The 19806-nt window shown below is 39.3% G+C and overlaps 1 protein-coding gene and 1 non-coding gene across 4 annotated transcripts in view; both read right to left on the bottom strand.

The window, feature by feature from the left end:
• RANBP3L (RAN binding protein 3 like) overlaps positions 1 to 14883 on the bottom strand; it is a 57066-nt gene extending 42183 nt beyond the window's left edge. For all 3 annotated transcript variants that reach the window (XM_053592139.1, XM_053592147.1, XM_053592166.1), the window contains exon 1: positions 14357 to 14883. In XM_053592139.1, the coding sequence (XP_053448114.1) occupies positions 14357 to 14444 (88 nt within the window). In that variant the 5' untranslated portion in view covers positions 14445 to 14883. The remainder of the gene's footprint in view (positions 1 to 14356) is intronic.
• Positions 7591 to 7698, bottom strand: LOC128592776 (U6 spliceosomal RNA). The gene has a single exon (XR_008382003.1). It is a non-coding gene; the product is annotated as a U6 spliceosomal RNA (small nuclear RNA).
• Positions 14884 to 19806: the final 4923 nt, after the last annotated feature.

The raw sequence follows: 19806 nt of genomic DNA, 5'->3' as shown, positions 1-19806 counted from the left end.
ATGAATGAATGCATGTTTTTTAAAACCTATGCTTTGCAGAAACAGACCTGGATTTAAATTCCATTTCCTGAAGTTACTGTGTGAGCTTAGGGCAGGTTATTTGACCCCTGGGAGCCCAGATCTCCTTGTCTGTGAAATGGGGATTTTAAGGCCTCCCTTATAAAGTTGTCGTAATGATTCAGCAAGGTCATGTATGTAAATTCTTACAGAGCCTGGTTTGTAAGAACTGGTCAGAAAGCTGCAGTTCTTAGTACTGGTAGTTATTGAACCCTTTTACTTATGGGAGAACTAAATCTCAAAAATTATAGGACATGCCTAAGGTTACATAGATAGTAGTGAGAGATTTGGGATTAAAATACATGAAAGCTGATTCCAAATCTCATGCTTTTTCCTACACAGATGCTTCCTACTTGGCTTCCGTGGCCAAGTTCATTGACTAATTTACTGTTTCTTTTCTGAAGGGTGATGTGCCTGGGCTGTGTGATAGCTGCTCCTGCTTCCATAGCTCTGGGCAAACTTAGTTGAGATGCGTCCCCATCTCTTGTGAATCTTCTTACACTGAACCTTTTGCCATCTACAAATGCTGCAAGACGCTTCTCTTATTCTTGCCATTATTTGTTCATATTCTAACTCTAAAGAGGTTTGCTCAAGAATGTCTGTGGGAAAATAGCATGATGATCCTAGCAATTTAAAATCTTCAGTCAATATTTATTTTCTACCCACTGGCAAAAATAACTCAGAAGAATGTATTACTTTTGATAGAGCACACCCATTTCTTCATAATTTGGAGGTGTTATTTTGTCCATTAAAAAGACCGTTGTGTGCTGTTCTGATACGGTTACTTGCAATCTTTATTGAATATGTTTATGAGCAGCAAATGTGGGACCTCGAGATTTACATTTTGGTAAATCTTACTGAGGCCCTAATGGAGGCCCAAAGACTAAGAAAGTTGCAAAATGTGTCCTAGGAAGTGCTTGGTCAATGCAGTTCCAGTTGGAAATACATATTTCATTTGACAGCATTTGTAAATCACATATTTTCCCCTCAGAATAACTCGCAGTATGAAAATGCTTCCATATGTTAGAAATGGGTCTCTCTGCTTTGCTGAGGGTGGAGGGAAATAGAAATAAAGTTTAGGTTTCATGGAATTTTGAGACTATACACATATAGTGTGTGGGCACAAATACAGGTTTAAAATGGTATCTTCTTAAAGTTAATTTTAAATAATTCTCTAGTACTTTCTTTCATTATCACTAAAATTAAAGAGGTGTTTTTAACACAAAATATACTAGTAAGAAATCACTCTTTAAAAAGACTACTCATAAGTTAATATTGCTTCATATCACTCCATACGTTGAATTTGAATTTAAACTCTTCCTCTTCATTGAAGAAACGCACCATTTTAAGAGGCCAGATTGAGAAGCTTCCCAACTTCTTCTAGTTCTGAAACAATTTTCCTTAAACTTATTCCTGTTTGTCTTGAGCCTTTGAGAAAGGAGGAGAAAAAACTCTGTGTTTGTCCATTTTCACAGGAATCAATGGCTGTTATTCCACTGGGAATAGGTCCTTAGAGGCCTACTTGGGAAGAAAGAAGCCAAGCTGCTCCATGAGTCCAGAAAGGCTGGGTCCCACTCTCTCCCAGGGAATAGCCAGACAGGCCAGCATCCTCCTTCCCCTTGCAGGGGTGTCCAACCTGCAGCCCATAGGCCCCAGGTTGATTTTAGGAGGACTTTCTTTTGTTTATCTGTGGTGTTGGATATGAGTTCAAGGGTAGTCATCATCCAGGCCCTTCACAGGTGCTTAGCTGAGCATCCATCTTGTGCCAGCACAAGGGGGAGTGAGCGTGGGTGGAAGCAAAGGCTCTGGAGTCAGGGTTTGTGGGTTAGAAATTTAGTTCAAGATCCCAACTGTGTGGTCTTGACATTACCTACCTCCTGGGGCCTTCATAAAAAAATGTGAAAATAATGTCTGGCGGGTGGCGCCTGTGGCTCAAAGGGGTAGGGCGCCAGTCCCATATGCCGGAGGTGGTGGGTTCAAACCCAGCCCAGGCCAGAAACTGCAAAAAAAAGGAAAACAACGTCTGGCATATAACTGCACTCCATAAATGTGATTTGTTTATAAGTGACATGCTAGCACTTTTTATAAACCCATGGGTTGTTTTTTTTTTTCCTTCAAGAACTTATACAACACAGATGAAGAGGCAATATCAACATGGATGAAACAATTATAGGGAAATCCTATAATTTTAGTTTTGAAAGAGTCTAGACCTGTACCCTTACTAGGTGGCCTCCCATAACACAGAATATCTACAAGGGTTAAAATGTATGTTGTTGCCAGAGCTTACCAGCCCATGTGTGGAGCACATTGGCAAGTGGGCTATAATGGATGTGTGTCAAGATCTTGGCCCTTCATCCTACAGGGTCAGTTTTATCTGACTTTCCCTCAAACTGCTTTACACGTTTTTATCATTTTTTAGGTATTACTTACTGTGAAAAAAATGTGGAGAAGTTGCTTTCTTTCCTCATGGTTGTAATTGACTTTAGAAGACACCAGCAAAGATACCAGGATTTGAATGTGAATGTTAGATTAAATCACACCTCACCAAGTGGTGTCTGTTTATCTAATAGGGAATTTGCATGGCCGGGGAGGGGGGGGGCAAGGGGGGGTTGCCAGCACCAGGAAATTCACATCTCAGAGGTGTTTCATTACAAGCTCATCATCTTTCCAACTCAACCAATATTAGAGGCAATAAGAGTTAGCATAATGAATACCAAAAATGAATTTAGTGGCATCCAAGACCCTTAAATGGCCAGAAATATTTTTGGATTCTTCCTAGTCTTGCTATAGTTTATACTGCACAGAAGAATCTGGCAAGGCCTGTAGCCTGGTCATTTAAGTACAGAGGTTATACTGAAAGACCCAGTGTCCCTTAATGAACAGGGGAATTCCTGCCTACCGGCTGACTGCACAGAATCTGCCCATGGAATGTTGTTTTGCCTGAGCAAAACAGTTAGGCAAGATGTAATCAGATTACCTAAAGAACAGAGATTTGGGGACCTCATATAAACTATTCTATGCCTGACTGCTAATAAATGTTTGTTTGATAAATGTCTAAGTGAGAGAATTTAGCCTAAGACTTGCTTTATTTGAACATGATATTGAGGTTGGAAAAGAGTAGTTTACTTTTACCTGATTCCTAACTCTTTGTTGGCTTACTACTATCCCCCCAAAAGAATCAGAAAGAATCTACAAATAGGTATGTGTTATTTCCCATCTCACACAGTCATAGCCAAAGAGCTTAGCAGGGCCAACAAGACTATATAACAACCCCCTCTCCTATCTCACAATTAATTTCATAGCTCAGCCACTGGCCTCCGTGTGTCCCTCCAACACTGGAGTCCTAACAGGGTGACCTCTTACACCAGCAGCAACAGCATCACCAGAGAACTTGCTGGAAATGAAAATTCCCCAACCTTTTCCTCCCCTCCCTTCAGAACTTCTGAATCAGAAAGTCAGGGTGGAACCTAGCAATTGCATTTTAATGTGCTCTCCAGGTAATACTACAGCTTGAGACTCACTGACCTAGGTAGCCAGTGTAGTAATAGTGCACTAATTCAAGTAAATCAAGAACAACATCAAAACAAGCTCAGGCCAAGAGTGAATCTAAGAGTCTTACTATTTACTCTTTCTCCTCCTTGACCGGCTCTTCCTGAGAGGTTGCACAGCTCCTTCCCTCATTTGTAACAGGTCTTCATTCACATTTACCTCCCTATGAGGTCTTCCTCCCAGCACCCTGGTTAAATCAGGCCTCCAGGGTGACACTCTCTGTTGTAATCCCCATCTCCATTATTACCATTTCCATTGTATAGTTTACTTTTTTATCTTCTTTATTGCCTGCCCTTCTGCCTCTCAGGAAATAAGCTCCAAGTGGGCAGGAATTTTTGTCTGCTTTGTTCACTAGAGCCTGGAGTACTGCCTGACACATGATGATGGGCACCGAGTCAATACTCATTGAATAGAACACAGGAGGTACTATATAAATTCAAACAAGATGAAGAGGAAGAGGTTGGGTGAGAAAAATCTTTATGAAGTAATGCGTTTTATTTATTAGAGAATAAATCACAAATCAGTCATGGCTTTAAAATAATAAAAAAACTAAATTTTAACAAAAATGAAGATAAATCATTATTTCTAATGGATGTTTGATAATAAATAGACAGATGCCTAAGAAAAAGAGAGAGAGGGCAGCGCCTGTGGCTCAGTGAGTAGGGCGCTGGCCCCATATGCTGAGTGTGGCGGGTTCGGACCCAGCCCCGGCCAAACTGCAACAGAAAAATAGCCGGGCGTTGTGGCGGGCGCCTGTAGTCCCAGCTGCTCGGGAGGCTGAGGCAAGAGAATCGCATAAGCTCAAGAGTTAGAGGTTGCTGTGAGCTGTGTGACGCCACGGCACTCTACCCGAGGGCGGTACAGTGAGACTCTGTCTCTACAAAAAAGAGAGAGAGAGATACTGAGGCCATGAGTAATGGTGCACACCTTTAGTCCCAGCTACTGGGGAGGCTGAAATGGGAGAATGGCTAGAGCCGAGGAAGTTGAGTCCAGCCTGGGCAACATAGTGCGAGCCTATCTTTAAAACCATAAAAAATATTAACAAATGAGGTACTGAGGTCTTGCCCTTGTTATTAGGTAGTTCTTTTATTAATATTATATCTCACTTTATCCTTTGCTAATCTCCTTGATTAGCTCATTTTTGGTTACTATGTTATTAATAGAGAAGTTCTTAGCTTGACGGATAAAAGAACCAATGAAATACTACTAATTATTAAATTTGTCTGAGGTCATGACTGATATTTTATCTTGAAGGTTTGATCTTTCCTATGCTATGGGTACCCTGCCAGTTGGACCCCGTTATGTTCTGGGGGTGAGTCATTAGAATTCATGGAGACATTTCAGTCTCTTTGCTATGCAGTGGAATTGCCAGTAAAGGCCTAGGGGAAACTTTTAGAGGACAAGGTCTCCCAGGCAATCCGATGTTTTAAAAAACGAGGTTTACACACTAAGGCCCCACCCCCCTCCCTCCATCCCTCTTTCTGCACCCCCCCATAACCTTAATTGTCATTAATTGTCCTCATATCAAGATTGAGTACATAGGATTCATGCTTCTCCATTCTTGTGATGCTTTACTAAGAATAATGTCTTCCACTTCCATCCAGGTTAATACGAAGGATGTAAAGTCTCCATTTTTTTTAATGGCTGAATAGTATTCCATGGTATACATATACCACAGCTTGTTAATCCATTCCTGGGTTGGTGGGCATTTAGGCTGTTTCCACATTTTGGCGATTGTACCCTCAATGAATCCCCAACAATAAAAAAAAAAAAAAAAAACTAAAAAAAAAAAAAAAAAAAAAAAAAAAAAACGAGGTTTAAATTACATACAATGAAATGCACATATAGAATGTAACAAATGCAGGCCCACATGTAACCAAAACAACCACTGGGATATAGAACATTTCCTTTCCCCAGTGAGTTCCATGCTGTCCTGTTCCAGTCCTTACTCCCACCCAGCACGCACTGTCCTGTGATTTCTATTACCATGACCTAGCTTTGCCTGTTTCAGAATTTCATAAAAATAGAATAATACATTATATACTCTTTTGCATATGGCTTATTTTCACTCAACATAGTGTCCAATCTGAGCCTGCAAGCCACATACAGATTATGTAAGGACTATTTTACTGATTTGTGGTGTTGGATGCCGTGAAAAGTATGCACAGACCTTTATTTGCTAATCAACTTTCATTAGTGTTTGTGTACTTAATGTGTGTCCCAAGACAGCTCTTTTTCCAATATGCGACAGAGAGCACAAAAAGGTTTGACATCCCTGAATGTTTGTTCCGTATATCAGTAATTCGTTTCTTTCTACTACTCAGTAGTATTCCATTGTATGGAGATACCACAATTTGCTTACACATTTACCTGCTTGTGGATATTTGAGTTGTTCACCTGTTGGGGTTCACATAAGTAAAATCTGCTATGAACATTCTCGTGCAAGCTATTTGTGGACATATTTCCATTTCTCTTGGAAAACTACCTTAGATTGGAACTTACATATCATAGGATATGTGTAGGTTTAACTATGTTAGAAACTACCAAACTATTCCAGAGTAGCTATTCACAGCAGTGAATATGTATTCTGGTTGTTCCTTACCCCCTCCCAAAGATCATATCTTCAATATATTAAATTTTAACCATTCTAGTGAACATAAAGTGATATCTGACGGTGGTTTTATTTTGCATTTTCCTGATGACTATAGTTGAGCATCTTTTGATGTGCCTTTAGCCATTTGTATATTTTGTTTTTGAACTGTTTGCTGGCCTATTTTTAAATCAAATTACTTATCTTGAGTTATAAGAATTCTTAACATATTCTGATAGCAAGTCCTTTTTTAGATATATATTTAAACATATCTCACAAATATTTTCTCTCACTCTTTTCCTATGGTATCTTTTGAAAAACAAACATTTTTAGTGTTGATAGTCTATCTTTTATGGTTAGTGCTTTCATGTCCATCTAAAAAATACTATTATGGGTGGCACCTGTGGCTCAAAGGAGTAGGGCACCAGCCTCATATGCCAGAGGTGGCAGGTTCAAACCCAATTCTGGCCAAAAACTGCAAAAGAAAAAAAAAAGAGAGAGAGAAAAAGGCTACCTATTACAATGATAAAGATATTTTCCTATGTTTAATTCTAGAAGTTTTATATACCTAGCTTTGTGTTTCAGTCACATTTAATCTCAAATTAATATTGGTTTCATGTAGATATTGAGGTTCATTTTTAGTAATATGCCCATTTGTTCCAGGATTATTACAGAAAAGATTAGACTTTCCATCCTTCAACTTATCTTGGTACTTTTGTCAAAAAGAAACTGACCATGTATTAATAGATCAATTTCTGGGCTCCCTATTCTATTCCAATGATTGATTTTTCTGTCCTTACACTATTATACCATCTTGATTATTATAGCTTGAAATCCAAACATGCAATTTGTCAACCTTGTTCTTTTCCAAGATCAATTTAGTTATTTTATGCCTTTTATATTTTATGTCTTGTAAATTTTAAATCAGCTTGTAAATTAAGAAAAAAGTCTACTGGAATTTTGATTGAGATGGCCTGGACTCTATAGATCAGTATGAAGAAAATTGACATCTTAATATTGAACCTTCTAATACATGAATTTGGGATATACCTCTTCCTATAATTCAATCTTCTTTAGCTTCTCTCTGCAATGCTTGTTTTAAAGTCTTGCACATATTTTGTTAAATTAATCCATAAGTACTTTCTTTTTTATGCTATTTAAAGAGTAGTTTAAAATTTTAAATGTCTACTTGTCCTTTGCTAATACATGGAACTATCGTTTTATTTTTGTACATTAACTTTTTATCCTATGACCTTGGTAAATGTGCTTATTAGTTCCACTATTCTTTGTTAATAGATTCTTCACAATTTTTCTACATAGACTATTAATCACCTATGAAAAATATAATTTTACTTCTTTCCTTCCAATAGGTAAGCCTTTCATTTCTTTTTTCTTTTTTTATGAAATGTTTTGCAAATTTGCATGTCATCCTTATGTGGTGGTCATGCTAACCTACTCTGCATTGTTCTAATTTTAGTGTATGGGCTGCTAACTTACTACACTGGCTGAGATCGCCAGTATAATGTTGAATAAACATGATGATAATGGATATCCCTGTTGTTTTCTCAGTCTTCAGAGGAAACTGTGCTGTCTTTTACCATTTGAGTAATGTTAGCGGTTGGTTTTTCTGTAAATGTTCTTTATTGGGTCAAGGAAATCACTTCTATTACAAAGCCCTTGAATTTTTATATCTGCTGGTGTTGAAATCAGTTTATGATTTTTTTCTGGATCTTTCTGGCAAAAAGTTATTTATAATATTCCCTTATTATTCTTTAATATCTGCAGGATTGGTAATAACACCCTCTATATAATTGTCTCTTTTTGTTGATTAATCTAGTTAGAAGTTTGTTCATCTTATTAATGTTTTCAAAGAAATAGCTTTTGGGAGTCCTGGAGCAACAGACTATTTCTTTGTAACTTTGTTTTTAGAAATATAAAACTAAAGTATTTAAAAAATTTACTTGTTTTCATTAAGTCCAACTTCAAAAATGTAATTAGGGATGGCCTTGGTTTACCATGACTTTTAAAAAAAATTGTGATACAGCAAACTTACCATAAAATTTACCATTTTAACCATTTTTGAGTATACAGCTCAATAGTGTTAACTATATTTACATAGTTGTACAACTGGTCTTCAGAACTCTTTTCATCTTGTAAAACTGAAATGTTCTACAAATCTTCATTTCTCCCTTCCCCAGCTCCTAGAAACACCACCCATTTTCTCTCTGTAAATCTAACTAGATACCTCATATTAGTTGAATCACCCAGTATTTATTTGTCTTTTTTGTTTCATCTTTTTTTTTTTTTCCTTTTGACTGGCTTATTTCATTTAGCTTAATGTCCTCAAGTTTCATCCATATAGTAGCATGTGTCAGAGTTTTCTTCATTTTTAAGGCTGAGTATTATGTCATTGTATATACACACTACATTTTATTGAGCCATTCATTAACAATGGATACCTGGTTGCTTCCACCTTTTGGCTATTGTGAATAATGCTGCCATGAAAATGGGCGTATACGTATCTGTTTGAATCTCTGCCTTCACTTCTTTTTGGTATATACCCTGATGTAAAATTGCAGGATCACATGGTAATTTTACTTTTAATTTTTTAAGAAACTGCCATATTTTTCAGAGCAGCTGCACTGTTGTATATTCCCACCAAACAGCCCACAAGTTTCCAGTTTCTCCACAGTCTCACCAACACTTGTTATGTTCTGGGGTTTCTTTTAATTAATAATCATCCTAGTAGGTGTGACGTGGGAAAATGACATTTCAGCCGTTAAATTTATATCCCAAATCTTCACCTATGTGCCATGCATTAGGAAATCTTATTATGGAATTATCAAAGGAGCCCATAGTTTCAAGAAAGGGCTTGGCCGCACCAAAAAGACCAAGCATGTGATTAGAGATTGGAATTTTCAGCTCACCATCTCCCAACCTCCTGAGAAGGGGAAGAACTAGAGATTGAGTTCGATCACACGGCCAGCGGTTTAATCGTTCTTGCCTACATAATGAAACCTTGTATAAAAACTCTAAACAGCATGCTCAGTGGAGCTTCCCCATTGTGAATATATAAATGTACTGGAACAGTGGCACACCTGGCTCCATGGGAGCAGAAGATCCTGTGCTCATCACCTCCTAGACCTTGCCCTATGTACCTCCCTGTCTGGCTGTTCATTTGTATCTCTTTACAATAGAATAGTAATTGTAACTACAGAGCTTTCCTGAATTCTGTGAGTCAATCCAGTGAATTATCAAATCTGAGGAGAGTGGGAAGCCTTGAATTTGTAATTGGCCTGGCAGAAGTCAGGTTGCTTGGGGATACTTAAAATTGTGGTTGGCATCTGAAGTGGGGTAGTCTTCTGGGACTGAGTCCTTAACTTGGAGGGTCTTTCGTAACTCTTGGTAGTGCCAGAATTGAATTGAATTGTCAAACACTCAGAGAATTTGTGTTGGGGCACACAAAGAAAATCAGGAGGACTTCCAAAGCACCATGTGTATTTGTGGAGAGGTTTCTGTAACATGAATCAATGAAAAAAATTACACATTGTAATACTAGGAGTCATAGGTTTTATAAGACAGCTATGTAGCAGAAAGTAGTTTGGAAATGGCCCTTAATGACTGTATAACCTTGGAAAAGTCACTTATCCTTGAAAATTCCCATTTTCCACTTTATCTTTTAAAGATAATGATACCTACCTGTAATAATTAATTCTATGTGTCACCTTAGCTGATCTGTAATACCCAGATATTTGGTTAACATAATGGATATTTCTGTGACTGTATTTTTAGATAAGGTTTACATTTAAATTGGTAGACTTTGAGTCAAGGATGTGGCCCTTTATAATTTGGGTGTGTGTGGGGGGTCTCATCTAATCAGTCAAAAGCCTGAATAAAACAAAAGACCAATCTTCCCAGATCAATCAAGAACAGACTTCAGCTGTAAAATTGGCTCTTCACTTGTGTCTACAGCCTGTTAGCCCACACTGGAAAGTTTGCACTTACCAGCCTCCGTAATGTGAGTCAACCTCCATAACTGTGTAAGTCAATGCCTTAAAATAAATTTCTCTCTCTCTTTCTCCATATATATGTACGTATAACACACACACACGTATATATGATTGACCCTTGAACAACACAGGATAGGGACACTGAACCCCTGTAGGGTTGAAAATTTGCCTATAACTTTTGACTCCCCCAAAACTACCTAAAAACTTCCTGTTGACGGGAATCCTTACCAATAACAAAACACTCAATTAACACACATTTGCTGTTATAAATATATTATATTCTTACAATAAAGTAAGCTAGAAAAAAATGTCATTAAGAAAATCATAAGGAAGAGAAAATATATTTACTGTTCATTAAGTGGAAGGATCATCGCCAAGGTCTTCATCCTAATTATCGTCACACTGAGGCAGCTGGGGCAGAGGAAGAGGAGGGTTTGGTCTTGCTGTCTCGGGGTGGCAGAGGCAGAAGAAAATTTGCACATAAGTGAACCTGTGCAGTCCAAACTCGTGTTGTTCAAGGGTCAAATGTGCACACACGTACACACACACTCCCACACGTACACATCCTGTTGGTTCTGTTTCTCTGAAGAACCCTGACTAATACACTATTTTACCTGGTTGTTGTGAGAATTAATGCGCTAATGTACATAAGACCATTTGCAAATTTTCAAAGCACTATAAAAGACGAGGATGGTGGTTTGCCCAGTCTGTGTGATGTGTAATGATCTTTGCTAAGGCTTTATCAACATTCAAATAAGTATTTACAAAGGCAGACAGAAGATGTAAGAGGTAAATGGATTCAAAGTGTAACAAAAGAAGCTATCGGATAGCAGCAAGTAGGACAAGGAGCCTCCTAGATTTGTGTTCTGAACTGATACAACACCTGTTTCCATGGAGAGTAAGCTTCAGGGCGCAGGTAACCACGGTTTACTTGGCTTAGTTCTATTTACGTACAGAGCACCCGGCATAAGACCCAAGACCCTGCACATTACTGCCCTGGGTTACTGCCCAGATAATTGCTGATGAATAAGTAAATTTTATCTAATTGATTACCCAAAAATTATATTTTTGTGACTGACTGGGTGAAAAGAGTTAAATATCTAAGAGTTAACATAAAGGTCTTTAGCACGTAGCACGGAGGGTTAGAAAATATGTATATATTGAAGCTGCTCATGCCGTCAAAGGTGTCAAATGTCAATGAATCATAGTCTGTGTGCTAACTAGGAGAGTTAGAACATTTGCCTGGCTGGAGAAAAGCCAAAGCCATGAACCCGGGATGCTTCTGTGAATAAATACAGAGCCAAACCTCACCCTCCAAAACTCATAGCTTTGCTTCCTTGGACCTTTGCTGAACTTTGCATAATAGCATGATGCAATTATAGCATGGAGGAAAAATCAGGGCCATTGCCCTGAATGAATACTTTTAAGCTCCAAAATGGTAACTGGAATGCTATTTAGCAGCACAGCAAACCTGATGCAGTGTCATTTGTCAACTCAAGTCTCTAGATGACATTTCCTGTAGCAGTCAATAGCCAGTCTGGACTGTAGTAGCATGCTTTACAACTATATGGATTGCGGTTTATGTGGGAAGATATTTTGAGACTCAACTGTGGAAGAATATGGTTTCTTTCCAAACATTCTAGGCAAAAAGCTTCTGTCTGAGAAAGAAGACCAGACTTCTAGTCTTGTCGGTATTTTGGGAAGTATGTCATCATAGTGATATTTCCAGGCTTTTCTGGATGTGGCTGGTAAGGCAGAGACCATTAAAACAGCCTGCCTTAAATTAAAATAACAGTGAGATATTATTTTCCACTTATAAAATTGGGAAAGAATTTTTAAAATAATACCCAGCATTATTGAAAACATACCCTTACACTGCTGATTAGAGGGTCATTACAAAAAAAACAAAAAACAAACTTTAAACATGCCTACTTCTTTAACTCCATAATTCTACTTCTAAGAATTGGAGAGAAATAATACTATATTTGTGCAAATATCTCTCTCCATTAGTGGGGGTTCGATACTATGTTAATTATAATAGTAATTATTAGAAATACATCAAATGTTTAACAGCAGAGAATTGCCTGAAGGAATTTTGCTACTTCCATATGAAGGATCCGTGTGCAACTGTTAAAAATAAGGTTGTAGAAGAATATGTAATAACAATATATAATCTATTGTTACATCAAAAAGCAGTTCACAAATGCTATGTGCAGAATAAGGCTATTTGTGTTTAAAAATCAAGCAAAAGAAGAATGCATACATGTGCATAAAGGAAAGGCTAAAAGACCACCGTTATAGAACATTAATAGTGACCATCTTTGGCTGTTGGGGCTATCAGTGATTTTTATCATCTCCTTTATGCTCCTTCCACCAATTTTCCTATCTAAATATAGTCTATCATCTGTTGGGGAGTGGGGAGGTAGCTTCAAATACTTTAAACAAAATGAACAGCAAACAAAAACCTGTGACCTAGGATTGTCTACCTACAGAGAAGCACAAGCATTTTACGGTGCTATGTCTTAACCCTGGCACATTCTGGGACTTTACATGCTAATGTAGTTGGTTCAAAGTAATTTATTTGAGATGTAAGAGTACTGCATGGTCTAAAAAGTTTACATCGTTTTCATTTAACACGAAGTGTTTTCTGTTCACTCCATGCTAAGCCTTCTACCATGTGAAGTCACTTTGCCCCAGACGCTGATGCAGGGAGATGCCTGATACACGGATGGGAGCACACAGACGTCTCCTTGGCAATGGGAGCACTCTCCATGCCACTGACATGGAGAGTATGTCTGCAGAAGTATGTCTGCAGAAAATAATTGAAGAGCTTATAGCCTTCCTGGACCCACTGGAAAAAAGATCCGTTATAGGTTATCGAGGAATAGTTAGACGTGTCTGGCGGACCCTTAACCTCCAGGGTGATGATGTCATCCATGAGAGCACCCAACTTCCCCACGTGTGTCCTCCGCTGTCCCTGACAGAGTGGGCTGAGCACCCAGCCTTCCCCACGTGTGTCCTCCGCTGTCCCTGACAGAGTGGGCTGAGCACCCAGCCTTCCCCACGTGTGTCCTCCGCTGTCCCTGACAGAGTGGGCTGAGTACCCAGCCTTCCCCACGTGTGTCCTCCGCTGTCCCTGACAGAGTGGGCTGAGCACCCAGCCTTCCCCCACGAGTGTCCTCTGCTGTCCCTGACAGAGTGGGCTGAGCACCCAGCCTTCCCCACGTGTGTCCTCCGCTGTCCCTGACAGAGTGGGCTGAGCACCCAGCCTTCCCCACGTGTGTCCTCCGCTGTCCCTGACAGAGTGGGCTGAGCACCCAGCCTTCCCCACGTGTGTCCTCCGCTGTCCCTGACAGAGTGGGCTGAGTACCCAGCCTTCCCCACGTGTGTCCTCTGCTGTCCCTGACAGAGTGGGCTGAGCACCCAGCCTTCCTCCACGGGTGTCCTCGGCTGTCCCTGATGGAGCGGGCTGGCGGGATCCCCTCATCTGTGCATTTCAACCATCTGCCACTAATTGATGCGGCTGGCTAGAGAGTGGATTTGAAATTTAAGAAAGACTGATGGTGAAAATGGCTGTGAGGTAGTCAGTTCATTCTGAACGAATGTCCATCAAGTGAAATGTGACACTTTCCCCATTCTGATTCCAGCTGCTCCTAGACCATAAAAGGGAAAAAGTCAAGAATATATTTTTCCCACAATGAATGAGCCAGAGATGCAGACAAAATGAGGCTTAAACAAAGTCCAAAAATGTCCCACTAGTGGGGACAGGTCAAGGCTAACTTGAAACTACTCTCAGCTGAATTCCCCCTGCTGACTCAGCCCTGCCTGGATAGATGTTTTCAATTACACAGTTTGGCATACTCTAAAAAACTGACAGTGGCTAGAAGTTTAAGCACCTAGGTTTCAGAATGCCAACCCCAGGGAATATGAATTGTTGATAGTCTTTCGGTCTTTTTAAAAATTAATAGTGAATCCAAGTTAACTCCCCTCCATACGTCACTATTATGTCTATTAGCAGGATTTAACAATAGAAGATTGAGGAACATTTCACAAGCAGAGCCTCCCCAGGTGCCTCGCCAGCCCATCAGTCTACCGGAAATGCAAGTGGTCTGGTCACAGAACACGCGCTCCACGAGCCAGACTGACTCACCTTGCTGTGGCAGGTCCTCTTGCGGCTTCCACTTACATGTGTGCAAACTGAACAGGTGGCTGCTGCCTTCTCCTCGGGTGGTAGACATGGTACTAGCAGTATGTCTATGACTCAAGGATCCCCAGAGCACTTCGTTCCCTTGACCAGTCACCTTAAAGTGTCTTCACAAGACAACCCAGAACCAACATAGGGACATGCAACTCCCGTCCTCGAGTGTAAACATGCATTCCTCTAATAAACTCCCGTATTTTTCCTCATCATGATTCTTGAAATAATTACCTAAATATAAAAATGCCAATTCATTTGGCTAAAAACACGACTTAATTCTTTCATTTCAAAGCAAATTGAAACTTCCCCCCGGTATCGTCCAAAATCCTACAAAGTAACCATTTCTAAATGATTACACTTTCGGCAATTTTCGATTCCTTCTGCTGACATGAAATCCAGTGCCTCCAGTATTCAGAGAGGACTGCTAGAATAACACATACACAAAGAAAAAAAATGTGCTGCTGAGTTAAATCAACTGATTTCTAAGCCTAATCTGAGTTACTGTCGGTGACAGCTGAAAGTGTACGGTTCTTAAAGGAGGCTGGGAAGAGGAGGGGCGAAGTGGGCAGAGTGATTAGCATAAAGAGGCAGGCAAGAAATGGCATTGGCGTTGCTTTGAATAATAGTGACCAAACCAGGGATTCTAAAGATACCCTGTCGCTGTGTTACAGTAATTACACATCTGACTTCTGCTACTTTGCTTGTAATTAAAATACAAGCTGAAGCAGATGTTTATACAGCATAAACATTCATTTGTACACATGAAATCTAAAAGGTAGAGGCAACTGGTAATGAGCTCGTGGAAATGTACTGCCAGAACTTTCGATTTCTGTAAACACTTCTGAGTCTTCAGAAGGGAGCAGTTACAGGGCAGCCTGCATGCCAAGGCAACTATTTGGAGTTCTAGAAGAAAAATAAACATACAAAACATTTATCTTTCCAGATTCCTATCTCTATTTCCCTCGTAGATTCTCTATTGTTATTTCTAAGTCATAGGACAAGGCTATTTCCAGTTTTTCTTGTGTTCGCTATGTCATGACTGTTTAAAACATAACCCTCAACACCTTTAATTATACTTGGGAGCCTGCAACGATCAAAGCCGTAAGGAATGCTGGTAAGGCTGCCCTTCAAGAGTCATAGCTCTTTGCAGATTCAGAAAAAAGGTAGTAGACAGAACTAAGGAGTAAGAAGGCTGGACCCTGCAGCTTCCTATGCATGTTTGGAAATTGATGTTAAACGGGACTCCCTAATGAGGAGGTTACCTCCTAGCCAGATGAAAGTAGGGGCTCTTATTTTACTCTGAGGCAATCAACAATTCCCCAGTACACTGTCATTTATGAAAACCCTTATGAAATGTGTGATTGCTCTTTTTAAATCATTTCTATGATTTATTAAAATGCTTTTATTGTTTTAATAGTCTATCTTCTGCAGTTGTAGGTCCATCACAGTGTAATAAATTACAGAGGTGCTTTGCTACTTTGAAAGAGAGTCCTGGCTGGGTGCTGTGGCTCACATCTCTAATCCCAGAACTTTGAGAGGCCGAGGCAGGAAGATCACTTGAGCCCAGGAATTCAAGACAGGTTTGAGCAATGTAGCAAGATCCCATCTCTACAAAATCTGAAATATGAATCAGGCATGGTGGTATATGCCTATATACCTAGTTATACGGGAGGCTGAAGCAAGAGGATTGCCTGAGTCCAGGAGTTCAAGGCTGAAGTGAGGTATGATGACACCACTACACTCCAGCCTGAGTGACAGAGCAAGACCTCATGTCCTCAAAAAAAAAAGAAAAAATATATATAAAAGAAAAAGAAGAAAAGGAGAGTCCTATTATTAGAAAATCATAAATTATAGTTTCTACTTTAAATGGCTGCCATTCATCTCATCTCCACAAAAGCCAAGGTGTTTTTTCCTGAATAACATAAAGCTATCAGTATCTTATCAATTGTGGACCTCACTAATAAGCATTTGTTATACAGGTAAATTAAATAACACACAAAACTTTAACAACCCTCGAAAGAAATGAATTTTTTTTAAAGTTTATAATGAAAAAAATTTTAAATATATAAGTAGAGAGAATAGCATAATAAGCCCTGTGTACCCATCATACAGATTCAGTCATTAACAGTTCACAGACCATCTTGTCTCAGATCTGTGTATTTTCCTCACAGCACTCTCAGGCTCATTGCACCAGTGGCTTTGAAGCATCCCAGATATCACTGCATTCATAAATATTTCGGCAGGTATTTCTGAAATGTGAGGATTTTAAAAAACAGCAAAAATAAGATTGTCATGCTTGTAAGTATTAAACTTGGTAATAATTAAATATCTAGACAGTGTTCCTGTTTTCATGATAGTCTCAGACATTTTAATTTTTACTTTTTTTTCAAATTGGGATCTGAAGTTCCACACTTTGTGTTTGGTTGACATAGTAGTCTTAAGTCTTCTTTTTTGATCTATAGATTCATTTCAGAGAGAAAATGGGGATTAAAATTCACATTTACCTTAATTTGCATCTGATTTATCAAGGGAGTCCCCCAAATGCCTTCATTTTTCTTACACATAGATGTAAAGCTGGGGTAGAGAGTGGGAAGAGACGAAGACGAATGGTTAGCTGGCCTTAGAGGCTAGAAACTCGGCTTTCTTGCCATGTTGCTCCCATTGGTGTACTGCACAGCCTTAATGCAGGCACCTACTACCTCTGGGTTCTGTCATTTGTCGAATGAAACAAATGGATGGTCAGCAATGCAGGAAATTATTCAACACCAGTTCTGTGAATATGAAAGTTGGGAAAGGAAGGAGTATTTTCTTGGTTTGACTTTGTCTAGAGCCTGAGAGGAAAGAAACATATTTAAAACTAAAAGTCTGAGTAGGATTTGAAGGTGTATTTGAAAACCTAGGCCCTCAGTTCTCCATCTTAGCTAAGGACCATCATTACGCTGGCAACACTGTAAAGATAAGCATTCCTGAGCCCCGGCTGCACAGTCTGAGGCCTGGGGTGTAGTTTGGAATCTATACGTTGTTAAAAGTTCTCTGGTCCAAGAAAAACAAACATAACCTGCTTACACGGAGCAGGAGCTTGTATCCTTCACTATTTCATTCAACATGTCTATCCTAGGGTTGGTGGAACCAAACACGCATGGTGATGCCAAGTGCCACAGTGCCACAGTGTCTGCGAGTGGTGGTTCCTCTTTTGTACGTCATTGAGACAGAATCGGCCAGTAGCCCATGACTGATTACCTGAGCTAAGGGACTCCTGGGGTCTTACACTGCATGTTGCGTGCCACTTCCCTTCTTAGAGGGAGGGGTCTCTGGTTTGATTTCCACTGGAAATAAGCCAGTATAACTGAAAAAAGCTGCAGCAGGAGTGTGTAAAATGACACCGGGTGTATCAGCGGGGTTGGGATGGGGGCTACTTTGCTTCCCCCTCTTCTACCAGAAGATGACTCAGAAACATTATCACACTAATCCACAACGGACATGTTGTACTTTACCTTCTGTTTATCAATAAAAGCAAGAAAATAAAAATACGAAACTCTGGCTGCATCAAGAAACAGGTGAATAATCTTTGGCATTTTTACTTGCAATAGATTAAAAATGAATTCAAATCCTGTAAAAAGCAAGCATCTTCCCTTACCAACTCTCTGTAACTACCCCAAAAGGATACCTATGATTTCTCAGGCAGGGCTCTTCCCTCTCTGCTTAAATTGTTGTAATCCCTGAAGAATGGAGTAGAATGGCATGTCACAGATAAATATTAATCAATAGTATCAGTTGGCACTTTGGGGGCAGATACTTTAAAAAATTGATATTTTATGATTAGAATTCACAACTCTGAATGCATAGTGTTTGGTGAAATAATCTGAATGGCATTAAATATTCAGGAGGGTTTTCTTTTCTCAGTTGAATCATACTGGAAAAGCAGGAACACGTGAATTGTAAATGAGTCCACAAGCAAGGAGTTACTTGTTTAATTAATAAACTGCCCATCATGTCTAGTCTACAAGTGTATCTATTCTTTGAAGTCTCTGGACTACTTTGAATAATAGGTATTATATGAATAAAATGCAGTAGACTGAAATTTTTCATTTCATCCTCAAAGAAAAGGATAAAAGATCTCTAAGAGAATATAAACATGAAAACTGTGAACCTCTGGGCTGAGCCTCACCATGACTCCCAGGAATTATTAAATGATTATTATAGTTGAAAGCTAAGAAAACTTTGCTAAGGCTTTAAATTTTCTGTTGATTTTAAATAACAGATACTCTGCTCCTTTTTTATCGACCCATGTTAGATTTTTTCTCCAGATCACTCTTCCTTAATCACTCAACCAAAGACACTGTAGTGGTTTAGGTAAAACGTATGTGTCTACGGTAACATCCCCTAAAGGTAGGATTTGTGGCTGTCCAGAGTCATGTCATAACTCGAATTTACTGTACTTTCTTGGCTCATAGAGTTTCCCAAGTGGCACAGATGGCTGAATTCCCGTAGTGGCCATCTGCAAAAGCATAAGAGGCATAAAGCAAAAGGTTATTTGAGAGACTGTTTTGCTTGAATGTTTGCTCCTGTGCATGCCTTCGAGAGGGTGCATGGACATAGCACCAAACTGCTTACTTATCAATAGTGCACTGTCCTGAAACTGCTGCCACTGAACGCCAACATTTGGGTCTTGGTTATCAGAAACATTGCCTCACTATAAAAACACTGCATTGATAGTTCAGAGTAATTTTGCCCCTTTTGCTGATGAGCTTTAGATTTGGCTGCCATAGGGCTCCGTCTGGAGGCCAGCAGAGTCCAAGATGAGTTAGTAACGTGGCCTCGGCCTCGGCACAAGATAAACTTGGTCTTTTCATCCAGTGCCCACAAGAATGGCGTCCTCTACTCGTCCGTTTGGGAGGTGGTTATCTGTATCCAAGATTGTGGGAATGTTACCTGATTATCCAACCATGGGGGAGATTTTATCAATTGTGTGCTGGTATTTATTTAACTTTATGTAGTCTTTTATCCAAAGTGAAAACAAAACAAAATATAATCAAAGGTTAGAAAAATTCCAAGTTTTATTTTGTTTGTTTTAGTGCAAAAAGAAAAAATCCAGAGTAAGGTAGTCCTGGTTCCATAATGTCCACCAGTTGAGCAGTATTAAATGATCCCCCCCAGTCTGAATTCCATCTCTCTGAAGTGCACCCTCATGAGGATGAATGGGTTTGCAGCACAATTTAACTCTTTGAAGGTAAATATGCACTAACTGGAATCATGTTCAAAATAAAGCAGATTAATTTGCACCAAATCAAACTTTTGTTACTTCATTTGAATTTATACTTACAGGATTAAAATAATGAGAAACTACGTTTCTCCTCCCTCCCTATGCCCTCCTTCTTTCCTTTTTAGTTAGTTTATTGGTT

This window comes from Nycticebus coucang, chromosome 1, assembly GCF_027406575.1.
Source record: "Nycticebus coucang isolate mNycCou1 chromosome 1, mNycCou1.pri, whole genome shotgun sequence".
In the NCBI taxonomy this organism is placed as follows: domain Eukaryota; kingdom Metazoa; phylum Chordata; class Mammalia; order Primates; family Lorisidae; genus Nycticebus; species Nycticebus coucang.
Note: the sequence above shows the minus strand (reverse complement) of the source record. Positions and strands in the feature narration are given on the sequence as shown.